Below are 27972 nucleotides of genomic sequence, written 5' to 3' on the forward strand. Positions count from 1 at the left end.
GAAGAAGGAGTCGGGAACCTGGGGAAGCAGGCCCTGGCACTGAACCTAGAACCAGGTACCTTGGATTCTAGTCCCAGCTCTGTCTCTGACATACTTTGGCAAGCAGAGGGCATTTATTAGTTACCTATTGTGTGCCAGGCTCTGTGCCGGGCCCCATAACACCCAGTATTCCATCGTACCCTCTCTCTTCCTTCTGCAAATTGGTCCATTGAGGTTCAGAGAGGTTAAGTCACCTGCCCAAGGTCACCCAGCAATGGAACCACGGTGGGTGATAATCCAGATATTCCCCTTGTCCCTGCCAGTTCTGATGTTCCAGGCAGCAGGACAGCAGAAGAAGAAAGGCACCCACAGGCTTAATTACCTCCTCTGCGAGGGCACGCAGACGCAGGAGCCAGTCCTCAGCCTGCTCCAGAGCTGCAGGGAGCTCACTGTGGCTGAGCTTCAGGGCCAGGGCAGCCTCAGTGATTTGGTTCAGGTGACAGGTGCGCAGCTGGTACAGGTACTGGTCCAGGTGGGTGGCAGAGGGTGTCTCATGGATATCACCCAGAGGCTGGCTGTGAGGGACAGACAGATGGAATGCGCCTGATAAGCCCAGGGCTCCCCCAGGTCCAGGCATGCACATGCGCCAGGGTTCTCACAGCAGGCCCCACCCCCTCCGCCTGCCTGCTGGGTGCCTCCTCCAGCCCGTTCCACACGCACAGCCATCTCTGTGTGATGTGCTCCATCCTCACCTCCTCCAGGAAGCCTTCCTCACCCATGTCAGCCTACGCTACGCGCCTCCTGATCTGGAGTCCCCAGCCCTCGATTCCAGGACTGCCAGTTTGGAATCTGTCCTCAACTCCAGTCCAGTGAGTTCTTTTGCATGTGTGTTCCCCTCTGCCCCACTGACTACAGGCTCTCGGAGGGCCCAGGGGGTCCCGCTCCTGCCCCCTGGATCCTCCTACAGTAGAGGCTCCAGCGCTGAGTGCCCTGCACTGAAACAAGTCTGCTCTGTGCTGTGTGTCCACATTCTTCAAGGAAGAAATTTAGGAAACCCTGAAGAGCTACTGCAGACACTGCAGGGAGGCCAGCAGCTCAGATGTATCCACCTGAGGTGGGGTGGGGAGCCACAACAGAACCCTTCCCAGAACCCTCTGCTTTGGGAAGCCTTTGGAGAGGAGGTGGGGGGTACATGCAACGCCAGAAACACCGCCTGAGTCCTGAGAGGTAGGAGGTCAGGTTTAAGCTCAATCCTGTTTAGAGGCAAAGAACTCTGACCTCCCCCATCCCACGGAGGCACCCTAAAAGTCCTTCGTATGGCTCCTCCTCGCCATTCCAAGCCCACGGGTCGGTACCCACACAAGGGCCATGCAGAAATGCGGCGGGGCAGTCTGTGCACTCCCTAACCAAGCGGGACTCCTCTCCATTTTCCATTCTCCACTGAGGGTATGGGGGCTGCCCTGCCCCCACCCCACCCCCTTGACTCCCAAACAGGACATTAGTCAAACCCGCTCCACCAGGTCTGCTCCCACCACTTGCAGCCCCCCCACCTCCCCTCCCTGCAGCGTCTGACTCCCGGCTCCCGGCTGATTTATTTTTCTGCCAATTTCCCCGAGCTATGCAGAACCAATTACCGCCGGAGCGCAGCGGCACCGCCGCCGCCAGATACACCACTCTGGCAGGCCCTCGGCGCACTACATTTTTCCTGTTATTTTTTTTAATTGAATTTTTAGGATGGGGGGAGCAGTACGCAAACTCCATCTCGGGAAACTTAAGCCCCGGGGCCTGTCTCAGGTCACGTACTGCACACCCTGTAGTAATATAATATTTACTGCCCCGAGGGTGCCGCGGATGGGTTGCCCCAGGCCGCTCCTCGGTGGTGGAGGGGCATGCTCGGTGGGTAGCGGGGCGGCGGGGGGGGGGGCCTGGGCCGGAGCCCTGGGCTGGGGCCTGCCTGGGAACCAGGCCTGAGTGGGCCTGAGGGCGGGGGCAGGCGGGTCTGGAGAGGGATAGGGAGAGCCGAGCCAACCAGGGTGATTTATGCGCCCAGCCTGGGTCGGGAGCCGGGAGGGGCTGCAGTACAGACCACCGAAGGGAGATTTTCATGGAGGCCACAGCCCAGCCAAGACTCCCCAAGAAACGTTTAGGTCCTATGAGTTCCACTAACAAGCTGTCTCTGTGCTGTCTCGGCTCTTTCCCTCCTCAGGAAAGCCCAAAGCAGGGGGTACGGAAAGAAGGGGAGACCGGGAAGAGGAGGCTGATGGCGCTCCACCCAGCCTTAAGCAAAGCCGGGGGCCCCGCCAACGCCGGCTGACTTGGAAATTGCAGGTAGGCCCAGCGCAGGGCTCAGCAGGCTGAGAGCAGAGTGGGCTGGGCTGCTCCCAAGGTCCCTTCCTGCCTCTGCGGGGCCAGGTGGGTACCTGTACCCTGGGCAGTGTCCAGCCTGAAAGATGAACTGGCCTCAGGGCATTCATTTCACTCCTAGTGAGCAACAGCTCTGCCCTGGGCTTGGGCTGGATGCTGCCTCCAGAGATGAGACCTGGCCCTGCTTTCAGGAAGTCCGCAGAACAGAGACGCAAATAGATCCCCGCCTGAGCAGCCTCAGAGTCATGAGCCCTTCCTGGAGGAAGTGGCCTTGAGCTGCACCTGGCAGGGCCAGCAGGAGTTAGTGAAGCCCCAAGAGCGGGAAGGGCATCCTGGCTGATGGAGCAACATGTGCACAAGTGCAAAGACACAGAGGCAAGGGGGAGCTTGTAGGGGTGGGGGCGCTGAGGGCCGGACAAACTAGCGCAGAGCTTCAGAAGCGCTAGGGCTCCGTGAGGCAGGTGGTGGGGACAGAAAGGCCTGTCCACCAGGATGAGAGCAGGGGCTTTTCCTGGATGCAGCAGCAGCCACTGCAGGGCTGACATGGAGGCAGGCATGACACAGCTTGAAGACGATGGGGATACTAAGGGAGGGGTGGGAGAGGAAGGAAGGAGGAAGGACATGGGTGAGGCAGAGCCACCAGGGCTGGGGCAGAGAAAAGAGGAGGAGGGCAGTCAGAGCTGGCTCAGGTTTCCAGCCTGGGTTCTGGGGACCCAGGAAAAGACAGCGCTGGGAGGTGATGAAACCTGTCTGCAACATGTGTAGCCCCAGACACAGCACGGATGTGCTGGTGGGACATCCACGTGGACCTGTCCAGCACGTTGGATTCACAGGTCTAGAGATCAGAGGAGAGGGCTGGGCTGGAGGAATAGAATGGACACCACTGGCCCTGGGGAAGAGGGAAGCTCCCGGAAGATGAGCCGGGAAAAGGGCTGAGATGGAATGAGGAACACCGATGCTGGAGAAGTGGGCCAGGCTGGCTGGAGAAAGGGTGAGTTGCTGTGTTCAGCTGTGGGCCTGAGTTCGCTCAGGGCCCCCGTACCCGGCTGCTCTGCCTGTCGGCTGTAATGGTGCTCAGCACTGGAGTGGGAGGCGGAGAAAGCCCTCTAGCTGAGGTGCTGGGCCACTCAGTGGCCTCAGGTGGAGCTCAGCGAATTGCTCCTGCTGCCTGGAATTCCTCCCCTAGAGAGCCATTATGCATTCCCAAGAGGATGGGAACCCAGCTCCCCTCCCAAGCTCCTGAGCTGGAACCAGCATCCCTGCTGGGAGGCCCAGCCACTCTTCCAACCCCGGGAGAGTGACTCAAAGGGGCCAGAACTGTTTGTAGGCAGATCCTCCAAGAGCAGAGCCCTGCGGAGGTCACTGAGGGCAGCCAAGGACTCAGGGCCCACAGGTCTCAGATGTCCCAGGCCCCTGAGACCTGCCAAGCTACAAACAACACGGGGGTCATGTGCAGGACCACAGGTAGAACCCAGAGTCCTGGCCCACCCACCTCACCCAAGGTGGTGCCAATGTGGCACCATGAGTCACCTTGAAGTTGGGGTCTGGGGCCCCAGGGATGCCCTGGGGAGCTCACCCAGTGGCTGCAGCCACCACAGGCTGACCATGCCCGTATGTGCCCATCCGACCCCACTCTGTCCTCCCACTTCCAGACCACAGGCCAGCTTCCTCACAGATGCCTCAACACAGCCTGTCCTGAATGCCTCACCTCCCCCTCAACCGGCTCCTCCTCCTGCTGATCCTCTCAGAGCACAGCCCCCGTGCCCACCTAGCCCCCCTGGCCAGGACCAGGGGACCATTCTGAACCCTCCTGTGGCTCCCACATTCACCCCATCATCAGGTTCTGTCCATTACAGAGCAGCACAGCAAGGGGGTTCTGCCACTCACTAGGTGTGTGAATCTGGGCAAGTTAACCTCTCTGTGCCTCAGTTTCCTATCTGTAAAACGAGGGTCATTTACTTTTTTTTTTTTTATTTTGAGACAGAGTCTTGCTTGGTCACCCAGTCTGGAGTATAGGGGCACAATCTCAGCTCACTGCAACATCCACCTCCTGGGTTCAAGCAATTCTTCTGTCTCAGCCTCCCAAGTAGCTGGGATTACAGGCACCCGCCACCACACATGGCTAATTTTTGTATTTTTAGTAGAGATGGGGCCAGGCTGGTCTTGAACTCCTGACCTCAAGTGATCTGTCCGCCTCAGTCTCCCAAAGTGCTGGGATTACAGCTGTGAGCCTCCACACCCAGGCTACTTTCTACTTCATAAGATTCCATGGTTGGTTAATACATGTAAAATTCTTAGGACAATGCCTGGCACAGAAGGCTGCTTGTCATCATAATCCCTCCTAAATAGTCCATGCTGCCCGCCGCTTCCCTCAGCCCCCACCCCTCCCACTATCACTGCCTTAGTTACACCATCATCACAGCTCACCTGCCATATGTCCAGTCTCCCCTCCCCTGGTCCCAGCACCTGCCACTCGCCGCCACCACCAGTCCATTCCTCACATTGCAGCATTTAGACTCGGATCACCTTTCCCTCAGCCTTGCTCCCAGGGCTGAGCTCTCCTTAGCAGAGACCCTCGGGGCTACCCAACTGGGCAACAGCCTCTCCTGCCACCTCCCCCACCCAGGAGGCAGCAGGCATTTCAGGCTTCTGTGCCTTTGCCCTGGCAGTCCCCTCTCCAAAGGCTAACTCCTGCTCCTCCCTCAAAGTCCACCTGGGGCATCCCCTTCTCCAGGAAGCTTCCCTGAATTCAATTTGTGGGAATGAGATGCACCTGCTTGGAGCTCCTACAGTGCTCACCTCTAACTTCCTAACACACTTTACCTCCTCTGCCCATTTTTTTGCATCCAACCATCCCTGGAGGGCTGAAGTTGTACCTTTGTCAGTATGCTCTGGGCATCTGGCACTGAGCCTGCCAGGCTTCAGAAAGGTTGGGGAAAATGGGTGAATGGCCTGTCTGGAATTCCACTGCTGGGCCAGGAGCATCTCTCTGGGGTAGTATTTTGATAAAGATATACTTCCTAACTGAGCTACAAACGATAGAAGGGATGCTGGATCAGTGGCCATGGTTATCAGTTTCTCAGATGTGTTCAGCAGGGCTGTACAGCCAGGCTGAGGGAGGGGTGATGAGGCGTATGGGGCATAGAATACATTTGCATATATTCACACAGTTGCATATATTAACCCCATGGAGAGCAGAGGGGCAACTATTTTATTTAAGTACATTTAACAGCTGAGAAAACTAAAGTCCAGAGAAGAGAAGCTTCCCAAAGTCACAAAGTCGGATAAAGAGACCAGGAGCTAAGTTTCCTGACTTCTTCTGAGCAATAATTATAGCTACCATTTATTATATCCTTCCCAAGGGCCAGGCACTTTGTTAGAAGATATTATAAAGTAGTTATTCTTCATGCCAGGTTGAAGTTGAGAAAACCAAGAGTCAAAACCCATGGGTGGCTCCCCAAAACCACATGGCAGCAGAGGAGATGTGAGATGCACCCTCTGCTGGGCCTCCACACCCGGGGCCCTCTTTTCCTGAAGTCAACAATCAGCCATGTCAATAGAAAGCTAAACAGAAACCATGATCCTGACATGGCCTTGAGGGAATGAGGGGCGCCGTCACCCCACCCCCCAGCCAGCTCCTCCTGGAGATTCCATCAGGGAAATAAGAGGTCGGGGATCAGAGACACAATGCTCCCCATTCAGGTGAGCCGGCCGCCGGGACCGCAGCTGCCGCTGCTGCAGGGAGATTTATGACCTGCTCTCAATGTCACCTTTTCAACTCCTGCGCTGGCTCCACCACCTTTGGACTCAGCACGGGCTGGACTGCTGGCCAAGCGTGGCTGGGAGACGTGCCATTGCTCACTGCCACACACGAGCACTCCCAGCAAAACAGGCCCAGTTGAGCCAGGAGAGGAGGGCACCAGGGGCGCCAGGTCCCCCCTACCTGCAGCCTGCGATGAGCTCATCCATCAGCTGAGCCACCAGCAAGTCCACATCCTCCGTGGAGCTCTGCGCCTTCAGGGCCAGGTGGACCTGCTCCAGGCCAGCTTCCTGTGGAACGGGCAGGCAAGGGTCAGGTGTGTCACCACAGGGCAGAGGGTGCATGCTGGACCCAACCGCTAGGCCTTGTCACTGCTACTGAACCAAAAAGGAGTGAACAGTTAGAGCAAAGAAGGCAGAGTCCAGGCCCAACAAACCAGGGTCTATCCTGGCTCAAGAACCTTCCAAGGCTCCCCGCGCCCAAATACATCCAGTCTCATGCCTGTAACTCCAGCCTCACATGTAGTCACGAGGAGCTCAGGGGATGTCTGCAGACTTGGACAGAACTTGATGGCTTCTGACTCCTCCCTGCTACCCTCAAACCAGGCCTGGCTTCCCACAGGTGAGTGGCCCTCTCCGAGCCTGCTCTGGTTCCCCACCTGGAACCCTCTCTCCTTTCCAGATTCTACCACCCGATAAGGAGGGCGCTCAGACTAAGAGCGCCCTCCTCCAGGATCGGTCCCGCCACCTCTTAATCACAGGCAGCTCCTTCCTCAAACTCCCGTGGCCTGCTCACTTCCTGTGCTGCCTCCCAGGGAAACAGGCCCTTACCGAGCTCTTCTCCAGCCCTCTCCATGGGGCCTCAGCCCTGAGCTGAGAGGCCAAGGACTGTCCCTCAGCCCCCCACACACCCCTCCCCACCCACCGGCCTTCCTGAACAAGGACACGTGCTCAGGACTTGGACTACCAGTCTCGTAGAACTGGAAAGAACAGGGTCCCTGCCCTCTTAGAGTCTGGAGTCTTGCTGTGAGCCAGTGATTGGCCCAGAAGGCAGAGTCTGGAGCTATATAGCATCAACTCCACGTTCTCCCCATCTCAGCATTCGCTGGTCTCCTCTTTGCCCTAGAGCTGCCAGTCTCTGGGAAGGTGGGACCACCATGGCCTCCTTCCCTTCTCTGTCCACCTGTCCTTCAAGCCATGCTCACCTCCCCACCCGCAGACATGCCCAGGCCTCTCCAGTCCCCCTTCCTTCCACCTGCTGATCTGAGCATGCTCCTGCAGTAGGGCCTGCACCTGTCTCCTCCACTTTCTCACCAGCTGTCCCCATCCACGCCACAGAAACCCCTAGAGCCACCGCCAGGACCATCAGCTTCCCGCCCAGCCTCCTCACCTCCCTTGGCCTCTACACCTCTGCCCACCTGTGATTCTCCTCCATTCTGGCCAAGTGCCAGGACTGCAGCGTCCAGCATCTGCAGGGGGCTCCCCAGAAGGCTCCTCCTCACCTCCAAAACAGAACCTGACCTCATATGCTCTGCTCTTCTCCCCAGCTTCCGAATTCCCCAGCCACTTCAGTTCCTCCTTATAGCCTTTCCTCAGCCCCAAATCCAGTCGGCCACCAAGGCCTTGTAGCTCAAGTCCTGCAATTTCCCCGCGAGGCCATCTCCTTCCCAGGGCTTGGTCACCCTCCCCCAGGCCCCTGCAATGGTGGCCTACCTGGGTTCCCACCCCCCATCTCCTTGCACTGGACACAGCCCCCTGGCTGGCCTATGATGCCTTCCTGATGCTCCTTGGCCACCCGCCCTGCTCTGAGCCCCACATCTCTCTGCCCCTGGAGTGTCACCTGTACCTAAGTTTGGAAAGCCCTGTATGAGAGGCACAAGTGAGCCTATGCCCTCCTTTAATAAACTGACTCCCTGAAGACAGAGCCAGTTCCTTGTTCACCTCTAGCCTCTAGCTTCTGGCTAGAAGTTTCTAGCACAAGCCCTTGTGTGCATTAAGAGTCCAAAGGCCTGTAATGAGTGAGTAAGCCAGCGAAAGCCAGGCCATGCCCTGCTGTGTGGCATAGGTTTTCCTTCTGCTCCCTTGCCTTATGTCCCACTGCACACTGGGGCTGCCTCAGATTGCTCACATCCTCTCTCTTCTCTTCCAAGAATGCAGGACAGGACCACAAGCCTGGTATTGCCAAGACACGGAGGACACCGACCACGAAGGTCAGTAGGCACAGCCGTGTGTCAGTGTGTGCACCAGTGGGTGGTGGTCTGAGACACCCCATGCAGCGGGGGTAGCAGGTGCATGCACAGGCATGTACAGCTTTGGGCAAGTTTTCACTCACCAGCCGGTCGGCAATCCCAAGCAGCTGGTTCTGAGTCTCGATTCTATGGCTGATGTCCTCCCAGTAGGATGACAGCACCACCACAGGTTTCACGTTACCCCAAGGTAGGTAGTAGTAGTGGCACCCTGGAATGGAGAGAAGGGCCTGAGTGCTGTGCCAGGAGTGGAGGGCGGGTGGGATGGGGTGCTAAGAGTGCCAGCCTCCTGGGCACTCCAGGGCTAGGACTGGCAGAGCTGGGAAGGGGACCACACGTGGGAGAGAGAGAGGCACCTGCTCACCCTTCCCATCTAAGAACCCCCTTGGACACACGTGGAGTGGCCCCTGTTCCCCAGTGTCTGAAGAGGTGCCTGAGCTCCCTTCGGGAGTTGAGCAGACAGCTGCAGCTCTCATTAGGGCTCCTGGCCATGTCAAAACTGAGGAGATGTTAAGAGTCGCCCTGGGAAACCCAAGGCCACACTCCCTAAAATGTCCAAACCAAGGCCGGCTGACTCCTTGAAATGATCAGGATGGGTCAGGGTCAATGCTGACCACAGCTGGTCCCAGGAGCTGCATCTATGGGCACTAGTAGCAGGGCCCCTCGCCTGGAGGAGAGCAAGGGGATGGCTGGAACAAGTTTGCCAGGGCCAGGGCCAGGGCCTTTGAGTAGCCTCCAGCAGCTTTCCATAGGAGGCAGGATTTAAGGTGTGGCCCCCTGCTCTATGATCCTGTGATCGGGGTCCCAGCCAGGAGCACTGCCTCACCGTCAAAGACTGCACGGCTGTACTGAGTGGTGGAGGCCAGCGGCAGGCAGGTCATGTCGAACTTGTTCCCATAGTTCCCGATGCTGACCTCAAACTGGATGGCGTCATCCACATCCTGCAGCATGGTGGCTGAGTAGAAGGCCGCAAACAGGGAGTACTTGCGCCTCCTAAGGTACTTCTGAGAGCAAAGAGTAGACCAGAGGGTCACGAGAGGAGCAAAGAAAGGCACCCGGGCTGGGGGGAGGGGACATACATCTGGCAGGCCCTGGCCATAACCGGCACCCAATAGCTCCTGGCTGGACTGACGGGTGGCAAGTAGCCCAAGAAAGAAACAGCATCCAGATTTCATTGCTAACTGAACAAGCTCATTCCAGGTCTGCGTGTGTCTGGCCACGTTTCCCTAATAAGAGCTGCTCCTCCAAGGTCAAGCTGCCCCTAATCCAAACCAGCAGCCATGGTACCACCACGTCAGCTGAGTGGGGGCTCCCACTGGGCCTGCAGGGGCAACCCAGGCCTTATCTGCCATTCAGAGGGGCTGAAGGCTCTAAGCCACCAGCCGCCTGCCCAGAGCTCCTGCCCCATGCCACTCAGGGTCTCTCCCTCAGCAGCCAGCTCTGCAGGACACACGGGCTGCCACTGTCATGTGCCTGAGATGAAAGGGTCTCATTGTCCCCTCCAGGCTCTGAGCACGGGGTGGGGACAGGGCAGGAACTCAATCCTATGATTGAGAGAAGAGGGGTCAGACAATTGGGTGTTAGGTGAATGTAAATAGTAGCAACAGCTAGCACTTAGTAAGTGCTTACTGCATATGTGTATTAATTTCCTTAATTCTCACAACCATCTTATGAGATAAGTATAATCATTACCCCCACTTTCCAGATAGGGAAACTGATGCAGCCGGTAAGTGCTAGAGCCAGGATTCAAACCAGAGCCATCTGACCACTGTGTCTGAGAGCTTAAAGCACCACACAGACTCCACACAGCTGCCTCCTGGACACAAGGCCCAGCTCTACCATTTGTTGCTCTGATATATCTGAGCCTGTTTCCTCATGTGTGAAATGGGGATAATAATAATAACAGCAGCCACCTCATGGTGCTGGGAAGAGTCAGTAACGGCAGAGGTGTCAGCAGCACAGTGCCTGATACATGTTCAGTGCTTATTTGACTTAACAGTTAGCTATCCTTATGTTATTATTATAAAATCGCATCTCATTTTGCATCAAGCTCTAGACTTTTTGAATATTTTCATTTATCTTCTCTGAGCCTCTGATCATCCCTCCAGGGAAGCAGGGCAAGTGTTGATTTATTCCCACTTTACAGCTGAGACCTGAGGCCCAGAGAGGTAAAGGCACGATGTGTGTGGGCAGAGCTGAGTCCTCCCTCCACCATGACACCTCAAGGCCAATCCCGGCCTGGCCATCCCTTCCCGCCCGGACGCCCAGCTTCCACCCAGAGTCACACCCCTCACCTCCACCCGGAGGATGTCATCCGCAGGAAGGTCCTCCACCTTCTGTTCACTGTGCTCCACCAGCTTGGTCTCCAGGGAGAGCAGAAGCCGGCCACGATAAGCCACACCTTCCCCCTGCCAGGGAGGTCAGGTCACCAGGAGCAGGGGAGAGAGAGGGGAGGAGGGGAAGGAAAGGGGCACCCTCTGGCCCTGAGGTAGCTCATCTCTCAGGCACCCAGGAGGTCCCTCAGCCAACCTCATCTCCCTTGCAGGTGAGGAAAGCATGGCCCAGAGAGTTCGGGAGATATGACAAGCCACCCAGATGGACAGTGCCAGATGCCAACTCAGCCCAAAAGTCAAAGACAGAGAGACGGGGCCTGGGTGCTTCAAGGTGAGGAACATGAAAGGATCAGACTAGCACTCAGGCAGAGGCAGCATCAAGGGGCAGAAGGAGAACTCCCTGAGGGGGTGGCTGCCAGGTCGTGGGCCCCCAGGAGGGGCTGGAAGACCCGGCGTGCAGGCCTGGGCTCCTGAGGGACCTGGGCATCTGGCATCCTGCCCTTGCCAGGGCTCCAGCCTGCTTACCTTGCCTGTGTTGAGCTCTGCGTAGGGGTCCAGGAAGCCCGTGAACTCTCTGGGACTGCCATAGAGGTTGATGTAGCAGGGCCCAAAAGTGGGGAGGAAGCCCAGGTAGTCATCCACTGGGAGACACAAGTGGCAATCAGAGGGGTCGGCCCAGTGGGGCTTCCCAATGCTCAACCCAGCCACCTTCCAACCTGAGCCCACCCCTGGCCCTCAGTTCCCCCCAACATGCACCAGATGCAGCTCCTGTCAGTGCATAAAGAAGAACGCCATGAGCGACAGCACTCACGCCCTCCCCTAAGTGGCTTTCCTCCTCACCATCATGCTGAGATGCAATCATATTCTTATTAGTCCCATTTTGCAGATGAGGAAACCGAGGCTTGGAGATGCAAAGAAACACAAGACTACAAGGTGGCAGGGTCCAGAATGCTGTCACCTCAAAGCCCATGCACTCAGCCAGCACGCAAAGTTGGGGTTTGAGGCCCTCCACTGCTCGTGCCCCTCCCCAGCCCCACCCCCACCAAGTCCTGCATCTGCTCTCCATCCTACGCTTCTATAGGCACTGTAGGCCCTGCAGCCAATGGGGAGGGGCTAAGGGGTCCCAGAGTCTGGTAACCAGAGAAACCATCTCCCAGGAGGCCAGGGATGGAGCCCAGCTAGACATTCCTCCTCCCTAGGGCAGCCCACAGGCACATACCCCCGGCCCTAACGGCCTTGCCTCATCCCAGAATCTCCTCCCCACACACACATTGTACAAAGAACAATTTTTTAACAGAGCAGGTCAGAGGAGAGTTAGAGAATTACAATCCTGAAGAGGGGAAATCTCTCCACATTCTTTCATCCTTTTTTGGAGGCTCTCTTTTACTAACATCATTTTCCAGCTCACAGCTGAGTTTCCTGGATGGGACTTTACTGACCATGCTCTGAAAACCCTAAAATGCCACAGTGTCCCTTTCAGAGGAATGGGGAAGAGGTTGTTTCCAAAATGCCAAGGGTAGAAAGCAGGGTCAGAGACAGGAACCCTCTGGAACGACCCAATCAGTCCACACAAGGATGGGCCAAAGTAGGCACAAAACAAATGGCCTCAGCAAAGAAGTGTTTGAGCTAGACCTAAGGTCATGCACTGTGAGTCGAGCCCCTGCCGAGACCCTAGGGATGAGGAAGGGGCCAGGACAGGGAGGGACCAGAAGGCTGGAGCCTCACCTCCCCTCTCGGCCAGGGGCCTCCCCACCTCCTTCAACACCTTCTCTCTCCTAGACCCCAGCACAGACAGGGCACTGGCCTTTAGGAGAGGTGGGACGCCCAGGTAGGTGGGCTAACAGGAGCATTACTAATTATTTGTGTTAATCATCTCAATTATGATTTACCTTGGGGATTTCAACGCCAAGACTTTTTAACTCCTCTTGGCCTCCTCCTGGCCCCTGAAACACCTCACACTCCCCCTGCCCCAGTCCAGACCCCCATGCCTGCCCCTACCCCTCACTACCAGACACAGTGGTCTAACTTGAGCATCAGCCCAAGCCTATCCCATTTAGGAAGGGTTGGGGGAAGCGGGAGGAAATTGCCCCTTAAAGCATTCCAGACGATTTACATGGTCCACAGAAGCCGAGAGGCGACAGCAAAGTAAGTCCAGGGACTTACTTTGTGGGGGGAATCTCAATCCCACCTCAGGCAAATCAAAAACCCCATGCCTCCAGCACCCTCGCCCCTCTAGCCAAAACCCAAGGCCCCGCTCCCCTGGTTGTCCCCAAGGTGACAGCAACGTACAGTCTGAGGCTTTCGAAGGCTTGACAGCACCTGCAGGCTCCTCTGAAGTGTAAAGAAATGGAAAAGGGGTTAGGGTGGGCATGGCTGGGAGAAGGACGGGTTACATGAACAGGCTGTGGATGGAGAGCTGGCAGGCAGACAGATGGAAAGACAGCTCCCGGGTGTGAAACAGATGCGGCCCGAGGCCCCACCCTCTGCCCAGCTGTGAATTTATCATAAACTAAATCATCACGGCCCCTCCAGACACAGCCCCCAACACCCCATGAGCCCTGGGGGTCCCACCTGGCCTGCCCATCACTCTGTGTGTTCCGTTTGCCGGTTGAAAACCGGACCCGAAACTTGATTCAATACACTCAAGGAATAATTCAGAAAAGAAAATGTGCTTTTCCATATGATAGCCAGATAAGTGAGGGGAACAAAGTACAGACACAACGGAAGGGTGGGGAAACACAAAGGGGCCAGAGCTAGGCAGCTAGGCACACCCCACACTCTAAGCCCGCGGGCAGGTCGTGCTTGGGACCAGGCGCGCTGAGCAGGGACATTTCAAGGCACAACATCTCCACCTAGTGGCCGTGTCCAGGATCACCCCCTGAAGGCTCCACGTTGCGTTTTCACAACAGCAGGCACTGGCATCTGGCTTCTGACACAGGCCGCTTCCAGGGAAGCACAGAGCCAGACACTGTCCACAAGCTGAACATGCTACACACTTGGGTGTGCCCCTAAATGTTGGTAAGGAATGTCTAGAAATAAGAAAAACAAGGAAGGAAATGCTCTGGCACATGTATGGATTCTGAATCTGTCCCTCAATGCTAGGCAGGTACGCGATGCCGCCAAGGAAGCGGACACCCCTCAGTCTTCCTCCACTGTCCTCTCTGATCTCTGCCTCTTCCCAAATCTGACCGTCCCATTCTCCTTCTCCAACAGTAAAGTGTAACGCAGTCTGAGGTCACGTGCACACCCGGGACGTGGTTGGTGAACTTACTGATTACTTCCCTTCCTTGTTCACCTTTACCTGTTGCTGTCCTCCAGAAAACACTTGTTTTGCCCCTAGCTCTGTGACTGCAGTCAGAAGTCAAGGGTTGAGGAAAACTTTGTGAAGGAAGAATGCACAAAGACACAGAAAGAGTGGAGAAGGGAGAAGGGAGCGTGGCCATCCGGAGTGAGGACAGGGCAAAGGCAGCAAGGAGGGCCCGGCCCAGTCCCTCAGCCCTCCTCGGCGAGTCCTCAGCTATGAATGCCAGCCAGCAGACACCAGGGCTGCAGAAATCATAGTTCATGGTCACCTTCATCTCCAAAGCAAGAGGTTTCCTTCTGTGGGTGAGCCAGGGCGCGGCTCATGGGGAGCTTTCTGCAACAGCAAGAGGGCCAACACAGGCACAGCTGCAGGCCCTAGGAGAGCAGTGGCCGGGGACCACCGGAAGGAAACAGATCCCATTTGAAGCTCCTTCTAAATGCTTACTAACAGGCCTGGCCCGTTATCTCGGGCTAATGAGGCCAAGGTCACAGTTCCAACCCCCATGTGCTTCTTACAGAGGCAAAGTCGGCTTCCCACCCAGACTGATTTTGAATTCTGGCTGCAGACTGGTGCCCAGCCCAGATGCAGATGTCCCCCTAATCCCATCGGCCATCTGACCAACACATGCCTCTGGTGGCTCAGAGGATCAAGTGGGTGCCTCCCAACCACACCTTTTCATTAATTCACCCATGCTTTCTTTTTATTTATTTATTTATTTATCTATTTATTGAGACAGTGTCTTGCTCTTGTTGCCCACACTGGAGCACAGTGGCGCAATCTCAGCTCACTGTAACCTCCGCCTCCCAGGTTCCAGCAATTCTGCCTCAGCCTCCCAAGTAGCTATGATTACAGGTGCCCACCACCACCTATTTTTTCTATTTTTAGTAGAGATGGGGTTTCACCATGTTGGCCAGGCTGGTCTCAAACTCCTGAACTCAGGTGATCCACCCACCTCGGCCTCCCAAAGTGCTGGGATTACAGGTGTGAGCCACAGCACCCAACCTAATTCACCCATTCTTTCATTCATTTGTTCATTCAGCAAACCTAACCAGGTGCAGGAGGAGGCACTGAGAATGTGTAATAAGACACGGCCCTGTTGATGTCTTAGGTCAATGACTCCTGACTTGGGGGTGGATCACAGTCTCTGGGTGTGAAGGCCCATCCCGGGCTCTCACCCCTGTGTCTGCAGACAGTTCAAGAGCACAGTGACCAGTGAAGCCACCCAAGACAAAGCCTCTATTTAGTCCACATCACCGTTCTGCCAAAACACAAGTGTTTTATTGTGTTTTCCCTCAGCCCAGGGAGCTGGGGCTGTGGAAGTCCAAAACACAGATGAATGCTCCCAGTTCTGTGGCCTGAGCAACGAAGCCCAGCTGCCTCACCTGGGGGAAGCTGAAGGACATAGACAGCAGGACCTCCCAGCCCAGTGAGCCACAAGTCCCAGCCCTGCACACAGTCCCCGGGACGTGCATGAAGAAGCTGAGGCCGTCACCTGCGATCTGCCCCGCCAGCTCCCTCTGCCTCTCGGCACATCCCCAAGCCCGTGGCGGCTGGCTGCCTGACTCTCGCTTGCGCCAGGCTAGAGGAGAAACTGAAAACTGCGGGAAATCAGCATCATCTACATTCCAGAGACAAAAGGAGACTAACTTTGGATTTCTTAACTATGGAAAACACTAGGATACAAGTGCTATTTATGGAGCATGAGTTTCCTATGTATAAAGTTATCAAAGAATCTGTGCATGTTTCACAGAGCTCATGTGCCTGTTACCTCTCAAAAGACCTGCAGCTTCTAAGGAAAGCACTCTTTTTTAAAAAACAAAATTCTTACTTAATACTTCAGAGCACAGGGTCCAAGGAACACTCTAGTGTGCCCAGGCAAACTTGTGGGCAGAGGTGTTTAAGAGGTTAGTGTCAGGTCTTGTCCTCACTGGAAACAAAAACAAAAACAGAAAAACAAAAACTCCTAGTTGAACCAAATCATCTGGTGAACCCTGAGGCAGGGAAATACAGAGAAAGAACTTGTTTTTACAGTTCAGTTTCATGTGGTCTTTGAGAGCAGTGAGGAAATAGAAGTGTTGTCTATCGCCCCAATGGGCTGCAAGCCCACAACGTGGAGAAACAACATAAAAAAGGGCTGAAAGGAAAGTTGGAGCGACGCGTTCTGAGGGGGCTGCAGGCAAGTCGGGGAGGCTTGGCCCGAGCAAGGCAAGGGCCGACCTCAAGGCCGGAGAGAGGCCCTGACCCCAGAAAGGGACCCACCTGTGCAGGAACGGGTCGGCAGAGTCCGAGAGTCATCAAGGACAGCTCCAGTTGGATGCATAAGTTTAACTCTTTTACTGCCCCTTAGATCAAGCTATTTAACTGCATGTTCAAAACCGGTTAGCTGGTTGCAAGAAGATTCTCATTTCTTTCCAGAATCATCTGTGATGGAAGGTGGTCCCAACTTTGAATGCCTTCCGAAGCACTCTGGGTTGCCCGTGACCTGAGCGCCATCTAGTGACCACATAAACATCTTTCTCGCCTTCCCAGCAACACACTCATGCGGACACAGAGAAAGGTGAGGGCTCACACAGCATAGAAATGAAGACAGGTCGGGGGATGTGAACTCTCCATCAGGGCGCTGGTGGCAGGCACGGCTGCAGCCTCATGAAACACAACTGTCGGAAAACAGTCAGAAATGCCACACTGTGCCTCCACCAGTGTCTGCCCCTGGATTGAGAGACAAGAGACAGTGCTAGTCAGAAAACTGAAGACGAGGTTCCTTCCATACCAAGAGTGCTGACCTGTGAGGTGACCCTCTGTCTGCATTACCACCCCCAAATCTCTCTACCTGTGCAGGAGACAGCCCTCCTCAGAAACTATCTGAACAGCAATTAGTGAAGGGGCCACATCCCGGAACAGATTGTTCCCCCAGTGAGGAAGGGAGGGGCTGGGGCAGGAAGACCAAGTTCGCAGTGCCTTCAGGAAGGTCGTTTCTGGGACTAGTCCAAAGTCCCAACAAGGAAATCAGAAGGCAGAGAGCAGCTAGATGTGGAAGCTCAGGGAGGGTATCTGGGAGTTTACTGTACAATTCTCTACTTTTGCGGGTACTTGAAATTTTCTATAATTAAAAGTTGCCCTTTAAATGTTTCAGAGAACTCAGCCAAACCAGTCTTTTCATTTCTTTCTTGCCACGTGGCCTTGGAATATGTCATCACCTCTGCCTGGAACTCTTTCGTACCTACTCCTCATATGCCAGTGGCTTCCCCTCTGGCAGCCTAAGACACCTCCTCCTAGAAGCCTTCCTTGACTCTATCAGGCAGAAGCAGCTCTCCCCTACTCTGTTATTCTCTTTCACCATGCATGTCCTTTTCTTCGAGGGCACTTAAGAGAATTTATACCCATATTTTTATTCGTCTACTTGTTTGTCGCCTGCCAGAACTCTTAAGTTCCCTGAGGGTGAGACCAAGAATATTTTGTTCAACCCTCTATGCCCAGCCCCTGACAGAAGGCATATGCTCAATAAGCATCTCCTAAAAGAATGAAGTGAATGAAAAACAATGTCAGGTATATGCCTCTGATAGCTGCCTACATTTACGGAAGGATATGAGGACATCAAGCAGCTAGAAGTCTAAGTTAACAATGTCTTGCTTTAAAACGATGTAACATTTGGAAGGCCAAGGCAGGTAGATCACCTCAGGTCAGGAGTTCGAGACCAGCCTGGCCAACATGGTGAAACCCCACCTGGCCAACATGGTGAAACCCCGTCTCTACTAAAAACACAAAATATTAGCCAGGTATGGTGGCAGGCAACTGTAATCCTGGCTCCTTGGGAGGCTGAGGCAGGAGAATCGCTTGAACCCAGGAGGCAAAGGTTGCAGTGAGCCAAGATCACACCACTGCACTACAGGCTGGGTGAAAAGAGCAAGACTCCATCTCAAAAAAAAAAAAAAAAGGAACATTTTTAAAAATGGTATCTCCTCCAGTCTCCTCTTCTAGGAGAAGAACTCCTAGAGGTCTCCTACAGATCTAGAATCTGGACAGGATCTCCAGCTTCAAGAGCACTGGGTAGAGTCAGCCAGAAACTGGGCACATTAACCTGTCCTCCAGCTAAAGATCTAAGGAGAAGAATGGACAGAGAAAGACCCACACACTTATCTGTGAGAGATATCAACACTGAACAGATCTTGTGGGAGAGTGAATAAAGCAGGGAGAGGGCAGGGAGCCAACCAGGATATGGAAACCGCATCCATAAGATTCAGGAAAGCATTCACCTGCATATTGCAGAAAATGATTTGGAATCCTCAGTAGAGTACAAGAAGATGTAGTTTTTGTGGAACAAAGCAGAACTGCCAGGAGAGAACAGACAAGGAGCAAAGAAGTAAAGGAAAATATAAAAGGAGTGACAGGGGGAAAAGAAGGCTTGACAAGAAACTACAAATGCAATAGCCCATTTTAAACCATGTACGAAGCAGTAAAAGGCAGAATTGGTACAGAAAAAAATCAGATTAGCAACATAGAAAGCCCATCTTAATGATGATAAACAGCAAATGCTACTTTAAGGTTATTGTATACTAGACATTATAAGAACATTACTTTTATAACCTCATGATTTTTATAACTGCCTCATGAGGGTTGGGACTTGTAAGAGCCCCATTTTACGGAGACTGGAGCAACTCACTCAGTTACAAAGAAGCAGAGCCAAGAGCATTTGAACCCAAGTTGGCAGGCTGGAGAGCTAGAGCTATCCCCACTCCCCCACTCTGCCTTCAGCTGTCCGTGGCATAATGTCAGAATTTTTAAAAAACAATCCTCAACTCAGATTTAAGAATTCATCATGTCTCAGACAAAATTCAATGGAAAGTGTCCTGTACCAAGATAGATTAAAATAATTTTCTAAACTATAAGAAAAAAGATAAATTCCTATGAGCAGCATCTAGTCCGAAAAAAAAATAGACTAACTATGAAAGAATCAAATCAGACTGCTCTCAGAAAACGCACAAAAATCAATTCAAAATAGATCAAATGTTTAAATGTTAAAAAAAATTAATAGAGTTAAATATAACCTTAGGGTCTGCTGAACCTTAGGGTTTGAGCATGACACAGAAGGCAGAAACCATACTTTCATTATTTAAATAAGAAATTTTAAAAATAAAGACAAGAAGCTAGAAAGTTAAAGAAGGAAACAATAAAATCAGTCTAAAGAGCGTTAAAGAGTGCAAAGATTAAAAGTCCAATAAAGTTTTAAAATAAACTTCTAACCAGCTAATCAAGAAAAAAAACTCAAATACATAGCATTAGAAATAAGAAAAAGGAAAACACCACAGGTAGAGAGAATTACTCAAATTATAAAAATTTGCTCTGTACAACACTATGTAAATAAATTAGACCTCAATGTAATGGATGCTTTTCTAGGAAAATATAAATTATCAAAATTGACTAGAGTAAAAGCAACAAACCAAAAATAACAATCATCACAGGAGAAATTGAAAAGTTTTTAAAGAGCTATTACTACACCCACTCAAAAAGGGTACCCAGCCCATATGGTTTTATGGGTGAATTATTTCAAACCCTCAAAAGACTGTATTCTTATGTTATAGAAACTGTTCCAGATGTTAGAGAAGACTTTAAATCTTTACAATTAATTTTACAAAGCCAGCATAACCCAGATATCAAAACCAAAGAAATAATAAGCAGACATACCAATTGAAGATAATAGAGAAACAGGCCCAAGAACACATTTAGGAATTTAGTAGGTGATAAAGGCAGCATTTCGAAATATAGGGAAAAGATTACTCAAAATACAGTGTTTGTATCACCAAAGAACAATTTTGAAAAAAGTAATGCTAGATCCTTGCCTTATTCCCTAAGGAAAAGACTAACAGATTTGGCTACATAAAAATTTTAAATTTCTAAAAAAAAAAAAAAAAAAAAAATTTAAATTTCTATAGGTCAAAAACTATTAATTGGTAAAATAAAGCCAACAAGAATTATTTACTACATATATGACAGGGGAAAAGTTAATATCCATATTTATACAGAACTCTTACAAAAGTATGAGAAAAAGATAAACATTTCCTCATATGGACCAAGAACATAAATAAGACATTTATAATAGAATGAATATAAATTATATAAACATGTTATATATAAATATAAAATAATTATTTAAATATATTCAAATTGAAATCGGTCAACTTCACCAGCTATCAATAAAATGAAAGTTAAGGCAACAATGAAATACCATTTTCACCTATAAAATTAACAAAGTTCTTTTTTAATATTATTATTTTACCCTGTGTTGGGAAGGGTATAGCAAAATAAGACTAGGGGCATGGTGAGAGTATAAAGTAGTCCAGCCTTTTTGAAGGGCAATTTTGATAAATATCAAAAGTCTTAAAAATGTCGAAATCCTAGGCTGGGTGTGGTGACTCATGCCTGTAATCCCAGCACTTTGGGAGGCCGAGGTGGGCGGATCATGAGGCCGGGAGTTCGAGACCAGCCTGGCCAACATGGTAAAACCCTGTCTCTACTAAAAATACAAAAATTAGCCGGGCGTGGTGGCACACACCTGTAGTCCCAGCTACTCAGGAGGCTGAGGCAGGAGAATTGCTTGAATCAGGGAGGCGGAGGTTGCAGTGAGCTGAGTTTGGGCCACTACACTCCAGCCTGGCAACAGAACGAGACACCATCTCAAAAAAAAAAAAAAAAAGTTGAAATCTTTTCACACAGCAATTCCAATTTTAGGTATTTATCCCAAAGGAAACTCATGAATTATATAAAGATTCAGCTACAGAAATATTCATTGCCAATTTAGTTGCTTATAATGTGGAAAAATTTGAAAACACCTACATGTTCATCATTAACTAGTTAACGTGGATCATGATACATTCACATAATGGAATATGTGTATTCATTCAAAATTGTATTATAGAAGAACTTTTAATAACAGGAAAGATATCTATGTTGTATTGTCAAGTATCAAAAAGCAATTTTCAAAACAATTTGTTCTAATGTATATATACACATACCCATGTATTAAATACACACATCTTACATGCATGTACAGATACATACATGCATACATATATACATACATACAGAAAGGTCTCGGAGTGCTAATAGTTCTTGTCTAGAGCGGTGGGTTTACGGGTAATTTCAGGTAAATTTTATATTCTTTCGGATTATTTCTTTATTTAAAATTTTACAAAATGATGATGAGTTGCTTTTTTAATAGAACAATAAGAGCTATTTCAATAGCTTTTGAAACCACTAGAGCACAGTCGGCCAATGCAGGACCTGATGGATGGCATGGCAACAGCCAGCCAATATTCTCTGCAGGAGTGAATTATCCTCTTTGTGCCCTTCAGTGGCATATCCCACAATCCAAGTGTGGAGAACCCTAAATGTCTGCAAGACATCTCTTTCATTGCCAGAGCCCTTCAGTGGAAAATGGGCAACAGAGGTCTTATAATCTCCCCTTTTCTGCAAACTCTCAAAACTAGAAGTGTAAGCTGGATGGTGGGGACAGGGGAGAGCACAGGGGGTCAAAGGGCAGAACGAAGAGGGAACATACCTTCTATTTCTCCTCCAGGGGCAGAGATTTTCGACATACTTAGGTAGGTGGTAGCCACGATGTCATTGTGAGTGAGGCGGTCCCTAGAGCAAGGGAGCAGAGAGGGCCTGAATACAGGAAAAGAACTGCAGGCCACAGCCCACCCAGGAAGTATGCGGCCTCGGTTACACATTGCAGGAGGGCGGGGGGTGGGCAGAGAGCACTCCTGGTCTTCACTTTGGTATGTTACTGAGGCCTGGTGATCCCAGAGATGAAGACACTGCACAGAAGGTTTGCTGCCCAAGACTCTCTGAGAGGGAACTAGTTCATCTCGCCAACCACCAGCATCCCATCAGGCAACCAAACCCAGGCTGCCAGCCCGGATCTCTGCAGACACATCTGCAGGCTGACAGGGAGGAGGCCAGAGGCAAGGAGGCAGGGCCAGGGACTGGCCTGTTCAGGGAGCCAGACTCCCAGACCCAGGAAGAACTGAGAGGCTCCAGGAGCTAAAGAAATGTCCAGATCAAGGAGAAAACTAGGTGACCAGGAAGAAACTATCTCCAAGGCCACAGTCTTGAAGTAGCCAATGGTAATACACGATTCCTTTTTGTATCTGACTTTGTATGTAATGGAGCACTTTTAGCCTTTATCACACAGGAGGCTCACACAGCCTTGAGAAACAAGCACGTTTATTATTATCTCTGTTGCACCCATGAGGAAACTGAGGCTCAAAGCCATGTAGGTACTTGCCCAAGGTCATCAGGGGAGGAAGGGCAAGCCCAGGACGGAAGCCCTGGCTTCCTGATTCCTGGAACACTGCTCCTGCGTGGCATAGGGCCTGCTTCCAGGGGGACACTTCTTGGCTCCCCAACCAGGGTAGGGGACTGTGGCCAGGAGCTCAGAGAGGTTAACTGCTTGATTCATCTATTAGCCAGCCACATCCTATGCAGACCCTCCCTCTGAACCCCACTTCTGCCTCCTTTGATAATAACAAACAGTAATAGCTAACATTTATTGAGCACGTACTAAGAGCCAAGCACTGCGCTAAAACCATCAGGTGACTTAACTCACTCAATCTCACATCAGCACTACCAGGTAGGTACTACAATTAGCCCCAAATTCAGATGAGAAAGCCGAGGTTGAGAAGGTTAAATAATTTGCCAAGATGGCAAAGCTGGGATTTGAGGCCAGATATGCTGACGTGGAGACCAGAGCTTTGATTGCAGCCACCTGCTGCTTCCCAGGTAGGCTAGACCTGGGGTCAAAACCACTAGGTCGAGAACCCTCACAACAAAGAATATTCCAGCCCCAAAAGCCAATGATGCAGAGGCTGAGAAACACTGGGCTGGGCAGGACCCATCTCCTTCAGGAAGTTCCTCCTGGGTATTTTCCCCCATCTTCTTGGTGCCCCTTAGACCCCCCTCCCTTTTGTGAGTGCCTTAGCCATGGGCAGCTTCAGATGACACATCCCAGCCCCATTGTGAAAGGCACATGCTGGCATGGTGCTTCGATTTTTCTTTGAAATCCTAACCCTATGAGGTACCCTAATCTCTGCGCAATTTCTGTACTCCCTTCTTTCTCTTTGTATTTCCCAGGGAGGTGATTAAGCTTTGATCTTTAAAGTTTTCCATCGCCGGCACTACATTAGGAAGAATGAATTGTCAGCACAGACAGATCTTTATCATTTTTCCACGTGAATGATGTTAATAACAACTGAAAAGCAAGGTGCAGTGGCTCATGCCTGTAATCCCAGCACTTTGGGAGGCCAAGGCAGATGGATCACCTGAGGTCAGGAGTTCAAGACCAGCCTGGCCAACATGATGAAGCCCCGTTTCTACTAAAAATACAAAAATTAGCCAGCGGTGGTGGTGCGTGCCTGTAATCCTTGCTACTCGGGAGGATGAGGCAGGAGAATCACTTGAACCTGGGAGGCAGAGGTTGCAGTGAGCCAAGATCACACCATTGGACTCCAGCCTGGGTGACAAGAGCGAAACTCCATCTCCCCTCCCCCGGCCCGCAAAAAAAAAAAAAAAAAAAAAAAACTAGAAAGTAAAAATTTCCTGGAACATTTTACAATGATATTCTCAGCACCAGATGACTGACAGTTGATGGCATTTGTACCCGGTCTTCCTGACCAAACCCTAGAAAAGGCCAGCACTTGAAAAGGAATTGGATTTCTGACCTCCAGCCTTCTCTGAACTGGGAGAGGAGGGAAGGAGAGTGTGAGGAGAGAGGTTTTGTTTTATGGAGGTAGGGGGTGGTTTGGGGTTTTTTGTTGTTGTTGTTTGGTTGGGTTTTTTAATGAAAAAGGAATTTCTGAAGAATTAAATGGAAGATTAAGTCACAGAGAAAAGGCCATATGGACTTATATCCTATTTCCAGGATTCAGGTAATAACAAGAGCTTATCTGCATTTTCTGGGAAGAAAGCACCCTTCTGGATAGGAACTTGAAGCAGCAGAATGCTTTCTGGCCAAGAGCTGGGTTTTGGGGCTTGGGGTTGCTTTTGGAAAATACAGCAAGTCTGAAAATAGACTCACAATAAAAATGCCACTTCAACCCAAACCAGAGATGCAACCACCAGATTCTGTAATGTGTTTGGATTGTACAGTACGCTGATGCCTTTGACACAGCTCACCCGGACTCGGGCCAGACACATCCACAACACAGGAGACAACCGCACCCACTCACATCCACATGCGCAAACACGCAGGGACACGCACAGCTCATCGCCCGCAGTCAGAGTAGCACACATGGAGAGCAGAGATGAAGAGATCATTCTGGGATGTAAAGCACATCTTTTCTCCAAACCGCTTCCCCACGGTACATACCCGTGGTCGCTGCCCTCGCGGCCTCTCCCTCACAGGCCCTCCTGGCGGCTCTCTTTCCTCTCCTCTAATTCTCACAAGCTGTTTTCTTTAGGCCTGGGGAACTGGCACACAGCTTAATGGCTCTGTGGCCTGGGGGTTTTTCCCTAGTCTCTCATTATCCTCCTGGTTGGGGGTGTCATGGGCATGAGACCAAAGGAGAACACGCTGGGGAACCACATAGCCAAGACTTCTTGGGGGCAAAGAAAGGACAACTCTCTCTTTTTGGGAAGCCCAATACCCTGAGATCACACGTGTGGACCATGAATATTCCCCTCAAGTGTAAGAGAGAGCTCCCCTCAACTAGCAGAAGGTGGCATGGCCTGGTGGTTAGGAACACAGGCTTTGGAAACAGCAGGCTTGGGTTCAAGCCTGGCCTCAGCTACTTTCCAGCTAGCTGTCAGCTTGGGCGGGTCACTCAATCTTTCCCAACCTGCCTTCTCATCTGTGAACTGATGTCGGTGAGTTGATGGTCAGAAGAGATGACTCGTGTCAAGTGCTTGCTGGGAACAAGGTTTGGTGTCTAGTAGGTGCTCAACAAGTATTAGATGCTGTGATCTTTCTAAGACGCCCGCAAGCTGCTGTCTCAGCTGCTGCACAGCTGCCGTGGTGTCCCCTGCTCAGGCAATCTGGTCTGCTCCTCCAGCCTGGGGACCCCACCTTTTCATCCCACCAACCCAGGGCAGCACCGCAACCCATCTTCCCTGAAGCTCTGCTCTTTTCAGCCCCTTCCCTTGGTTTGCGAGCCTCTCCTCACTGGAATGTCCTCATCTTGAGCTTAGCAAAACTCCACCCCTCCTGCCGGGCCATCACCTGCCCCACCTCCTCCAGGAAGCCTTTCCAGCTCCTTCTGCCCTCAGAGATGATTCCTCCTTATCTGCCTACCTCCCAACAAGAAGGTGTGAGTAAGCTTCCCAGGAACTGCCCATACCCTCTCCATCCCTGGCTACCCCAAGGGGACATTACCTCACCCGAAACTTCTCCCTCACACTCTTACTACCAGTCACTGAGCCGAATGAAACTGAGGGACCCAGCATCCCCTCAGGACAGCCCGCCCTAAAGACTCCAAGACTCAGAACTCACCAGTCTATGACACGAATCCTCATTTTTTCGCACATGGAGGGAAACTGAGGAGGGAATAGAGGCGTGTTGGAAGAAGAGTCCTTTTGAAGATAGAACAGCCCCTCCCCACCCCGAGCTGAAGTCTGGGATAACGGCAGGATCGTGGGGAGGCGGGAGCCCTGGACCTCCTGAAGCCCAGAGCCCCAGGGGCCTCCTTGGGTGTGCTGGGGGCAGGAGGCTCACCATGGCAGGCAGTGTGATATTCTGGTTCCACTGGGGGTTGGCCGTCTTCTCCAAGATCTTGCTGCACAGCTAGAAGACACAGGGAGGGGACAAGTGGATCGAGCTCCATGGGGACTCTGGGCTCCCCCGGGGCCACCATGCCAGCCAGTGGCCATTTTCTGCCATGCTGGCTGCCCTTAGGGCTGGGTGTAAGACCCTGGGGTTGGGGCCTAGTGCAGGGGGCTCAGACACAGGGAATCTTTGCAGAGACAAAGCTCAATGGAAGGTCAGACCCAGAGCTGGGGAGCGGGTAACGGTGGGGTGGGTTGTCTGAATGCCACAGCCCTTCTACCCTTAACTCACACCTCTGGCTGAAAATCCCCCTCCATACCTCCCATTATGGCCATGACCCTAAATGTGGGGGCCCTGAGTCCAGTCCAGACGGGCTTTCCCAGAGGCCCTTATGGCCCAGAAGGCTCTTTTGCCCATTATCCCAGATCATCCACCATGTAGGAAGACTGTGACCCCTAGGAGATCAGAGATGGGGGAGGGGAGCCATGCACAGAGGTCAGAGAGTGAAAGAAAATTCAGTGAAGATACAAATCCTATAAGCCATAGTCTGCCTCCAACCAGCCCTGCCCTAAAGACCAGGCTTTTCCCAAACAAGAAACCTCACAGGAGTGGAAACCAGATCCAAACCAGCAGCTCACAGGCCAGCCCTGACCTTGGAGTCCATAAGGAATACCAGGCCCCTTAGCCAGCCCCAGGGCATCCTGTACCCACACATGGGGGCAGCAGGTAAAGACTCAGTTTCAGATACACAGATCCTGGTAGATTTCCATGTTCTACACATGAAAATAATGAGCAGCCTTTTCAGAGCATTTACTATGATAAGCCCTGCATTGCACTAAGCATTTTATGTGCATTATCTCATTTAATGAGCATCTGACTTAAATCAGAGACTTCAGGTCCCCAGGGGTGAGGATGATGTCTCCATTCCTGGTCCACCCAGTGCTGGCCCCTGCCCCCACCTTCCCCCTCCTCCTTGTAAAAAGAGCCCCAGACAAAGGCCACACAGGGCTGGGTGTGGGGCTGAGTGCCAGGATTTGGCCCTTGTGTTAGTTAGCAAAGAGAGGAGTAAGGGAAGAAGAGAGACCAACGATCCAATCCAGTGGAAGAAAGAGCAAAGAGTGGAAGAGACAGTTCACAGAATGAAGACGCAAGGCCTTGAGACATATAAAAAAAATGCTTCATCCCACTCATAAAGAAACACAAAGAAAACCAACAAAATACCATTCCTCACCCATCAGATTCATAAAAATCTCTAAAGTCTGATAGACCACTGTTGGCAAGGCTATGGGAAAACTGCATGCTCATGTTTTGCTGGTGGGAAAACAAAATAGTTTGACCCCTCCAGAGGACAATTGGCCACTATCTATTGTAGTTTCAAATGCATGTTCCCACTGCCCTATGAATCCTACCTCTAGACACCCATCCTACAGAAATACTTGCACATGTGAGGAATGACATATGTGTGAGGCTATTCACTGCAGCATGGCTTGAACTAGCAAGGATTTGGAACAACCCATGTGTCCACCAATGGAGAGCAGGTTAAATGAAGTATGGTCCATCCGTACAATGGAGTACTAGACAGCTCTCAAACAGAATGAGGATGCCTCTAGGTAGTGACATGAAACAATCTCCAAGTTATATGATTAAGTGAAAAAAGCAAGGCGCAGAGTGGTGTGATGTGCAGCCATTTGTGCTAAAAGGTAAAAGACAAAAATCTATAGTCGGCTGGGCACGGTGGCTCATGCCTTAATCCCAGCACTTTGGGAGCCCAAGGCAGGTGGATCACTTGAGGTCAGGAGTTCAAGACCAGCCTGGATAATGTGGCAAAGCCCTGTCTCTACTAAAAATACAAAAATAAGCCGGAAGTGGTGGCACATGCCTATAGTACCAGTTACTCGGGAGACCGAGGCATGAGAATCGCCTGAATCCAGGAGGCAGAAGCTGCAATGAGCCGAGATTGCACCACTGCACTCCAGCCTGGGCTACTGAGTAAGACTCCATCTCAAAAAAAAAAAAAAGAAAGAATCTGTAGTCATATTTGCTTACACGTACGTCACAAAACCAGAATAATATAAAAGAAACTAATTGCAGTGGTTTTCTTTGAGAAGGAAGAAATGGATTGATTGTTGGATGGGGTACAGAGCAAGAGGGAGATTTTTCATGATAGGTAGAGAGATACATAGATAGATAGATAGATAGGATAGATAAACAGGATAGATAGATAGATGATAG

At 51.5% G+C, this 27972-nt stretch overlaps 1 protein-coding gene across 16 annotated transcripts in view; it reads right to left on the reverse strand.

Moving 5' to 3' along the window:
• DYSF (dysferlin) overlaps positions 1 to 27972 on the reverse strand; it is a 232878-nt gene that overhangs the window by 125138 nt on the left and 79768 nt on the right. For 8 of the 16 annotated variants that reach the window (XM_054475261.1, XM_054475254.1, XM_054475252.1 and 5 more), the window contains 10 exons: positions 25690 to 25758; positions 25468 to 25511; positions 21541 to 21623; positions 12971 to 13012; positions 11207 to 11322; positions 10643 to 10756; positions 9175 to 9352; positions 8435 to 8559; positions 6287 to 6393; positions 362 to 554 (listed from right to left, as the gene is read on the reverse strand). In XM_054475261.1, coding sequence (XP_054331236.1) covers positions 362 to 554; positions 6287 to 6393; positions 8435 to 8559; positions 9175 to 9352; positions 10643 to 10756; positions 11207 to 11322; positions 12971 to 13012; positions 21541 to 21623; positions 25468 to 25511; positions 25690 to 25758 — 1071 coding nt within the window. The remainder of the gene's footprint in view (positions 1 to 361; positions 555 to 6286; positions 6394 to 8434; positions 8560 to 9174; positions 9353 to 10642; positions 10757 to 11206; positions 11323 to 12970; positions 13013 to 21540; positions 21624 to 25467; positions 25512 to 25689; positions 25759 to 27972) is intronic. The other 8 variants (XM_054475263.1, XM_054475258.1, XM_054475256.1 and 5 more) reach the window with 1 other exon arrangement.

Source organism: Pongo pygmaeus, chromosome 12, assembly GCF_028885625.2.
Source record: "Pongo pygmaeus isolate AG05252 chromosome 12, NHGRI_mPonPyg2-v2.0_pri, whole genome shotgun sequence".
Lineage (NCBI taxonomy): Eukaryota > Metazoa > Chordata > Mammalia > Primates > Hominidae > Pongo > Pongo pygmaeus.